The sequence below is a fragment of the Notothenia coriiceps genome, unplaced genomic scaffold (genome assembly GCF_000735185.1).
Source record: "Notothenia coriiceps isolate Sejong01 unplaced genomic scaffold, NC01 NC01_scaffold00018249, whole genome shotgun sequence".
In the NCBI taxonomy this organism is placed as follows: Eukaryota; Metazoa; Chordata; class Actinopteri; order Perciformes; family Nototheniidae; genus Notothenia; species Notothenia coriiceps.
In genome coordinates this window covers 2,426-4,270 of record NW_011350950.1, presented here as the reverse complement: position 1 = coordinate 4,270, position 1,845 = coordinate 2,426, and the positions used below count along the sequence as shown (strand labels likewise).

Below are 1,845 nucleotides of genomic sequence, written 5' to 3'. Positions count from 1 at the left end.
TACAACCACCACCCCCCCCCCAAAGGAAGCGATAAAGCAAATAGCACCCCCCCCCCCACTTTAACGGTCGCGGTTTTTGCCGTCCCAATTAATCGAAAAGTCCCTGCCTCTCTAATAAATGACAACCAGAGGCGTTTCCTTCTAGAGTTAACCCCAATTGAAACGGTTCACAGCGAGACGGATGTAAATGGTCGAGACAGTCTCAAGGAACCAAAAACAATAAGAGACTGAGAGATCAGTAGGGCGACAGATGAGAGAAAGGGTTGTGAAGCGAGAGAGGTAGACGGAAGAGTGAGGACTGAGAAAGAAAAGAAATAAAGGAAGACAAGTTACAGTTAATGTTCTATGTCATAGAAATGTTACCAGATGACTACACGAAAAGTTAGTTGTTATGTTTTAATGAACTAGAGAAGTGGTTGTCCTAACTATTTCCCATGACAATCTGGAGTAATTACGTCGATCACAAAAATTATACACGAAATCTTGTAATAATGAGAGCAAACACATCGTTTTAGGTATTTTTACTAAGTGTGTAGTGGTGCCTCGAAGGGACAAGAGGTAGAAGTCTTGCCGTCTGAGATCTATTTGCTAACTAAAAAGATAAATCTATTCCAAGGGTTTTAGGTCATTTTAGCCGACAACGTCTCCTAAAGAAATTATTTGGACGGATGGGGGACCTAGGACTTCCCGCGTACTAACGCTCGGTGAGTCCCGGTCACCATATCAAGCCTATCCACTCGTTAAACCAACATTAGGATAGTGCTAACAAGTCATGACATGTCAGAGCCTCTATTTGTTTTCAGACCCGTCAGAGCTTGACCTGGTTCTGGTCATCGTCGGCCTGTTGGTTGGCTTCACTATCGTCACGGTGATGCTGCTGCTGGTGTGGCTGGCCTACCATCGCCTGGCAATCTGGCTGCTCCAGTCGGCATCTCCACGACGAGCCTGCTGTGGGTGTGTGCACGCTGGAGGTGACTTGATCCTACCGTGACCAAGGATGCACCACTGCCAATTACACTGATCACGTCCTCACCAAAATAGCTGCCGACAATTACATTATTCAACAGACAGTGGAGCAGTCAATCATATTAACCGTAGAGCAGAGGCTTGTATCAGCCGGTACAGGCCAGACTAGAAGATGAGAAGCAATCCACTTCACACCTCCTCTCGAAGGTGACACAGCTGTTGCAGTCGAATATCACACTTAACAATGAGCAGTCTATTATCATTCGCTGAAAATAAACACCTTCCCCAAATAGAAAAGCTGCTCTGATCCCTTCATTATCCCTCAGAGGCAACAAATCAATAGTCTTTGTATCCCATTTTGAGATAGATTGCTCGTTAAAACCAGTTTTACATAATGTGTTCATTCGTGATTTGACAGTTATATTGAGCCTCTGTGATCAACTGTTAATAGAAAATATCACTCATTGGGTAACGAAAAACTCCAAGCTTATTTGTAGTTGTAATCAGACGTACACAAACCCTCTGAAATGCTGGTTTTCATTTTATATGTCCAATCAAAATGACATATTACATCAATATATAATGTTATATGGCAAATAATATACAAATGTTTAATCATTAATCATCATTTACAAGATTATCTGTTCCTTGGAAAAATAAATTGTTTTTTATCTCTAGTTTTCTCTCTTTCTGATGATCATTGATTTGAATTTAATTCATGCAATACATTTTTGTCAATTGTATCTTTACTCATTACAATTCAATTACATATAATGGGAAAAGCTGTCTTCTTCTATTATTTCTCTAAAGCTTTGTAGATTTATTTTGTAATCAGTGAACAGACGTTTTTGTTTACCTATAACAGTGTTTTTCAAACTT

At 40.4% G+C, this 1,845-nt stretch overlaps 1 protein-coding gene across 1 annotated transcript in view; it reads left to right on the top strand.

Moving 5' to 3' along the window:
- Window positions 1-1,563, top strand: part of LOC104950898 (uromodulin-like 1) — a 4,829-nt gene extending 3,266 nt beyond the window's left edge. The window contains exon 4 of the mRNA XM_010777495.1: window positions 804-1,563. Coding sequence (XP_010775797.1) covers window positions 804-991 — 188 coding nt within the window. The 3' untranslated portion in view covers window positions 992-1,563. The remainder of the gene's footprint in view (window positions 1-803) is intronic.
- The last annotated feature ends 282 nt before the right edge of the window (window positions 1,564-1,845 follow it).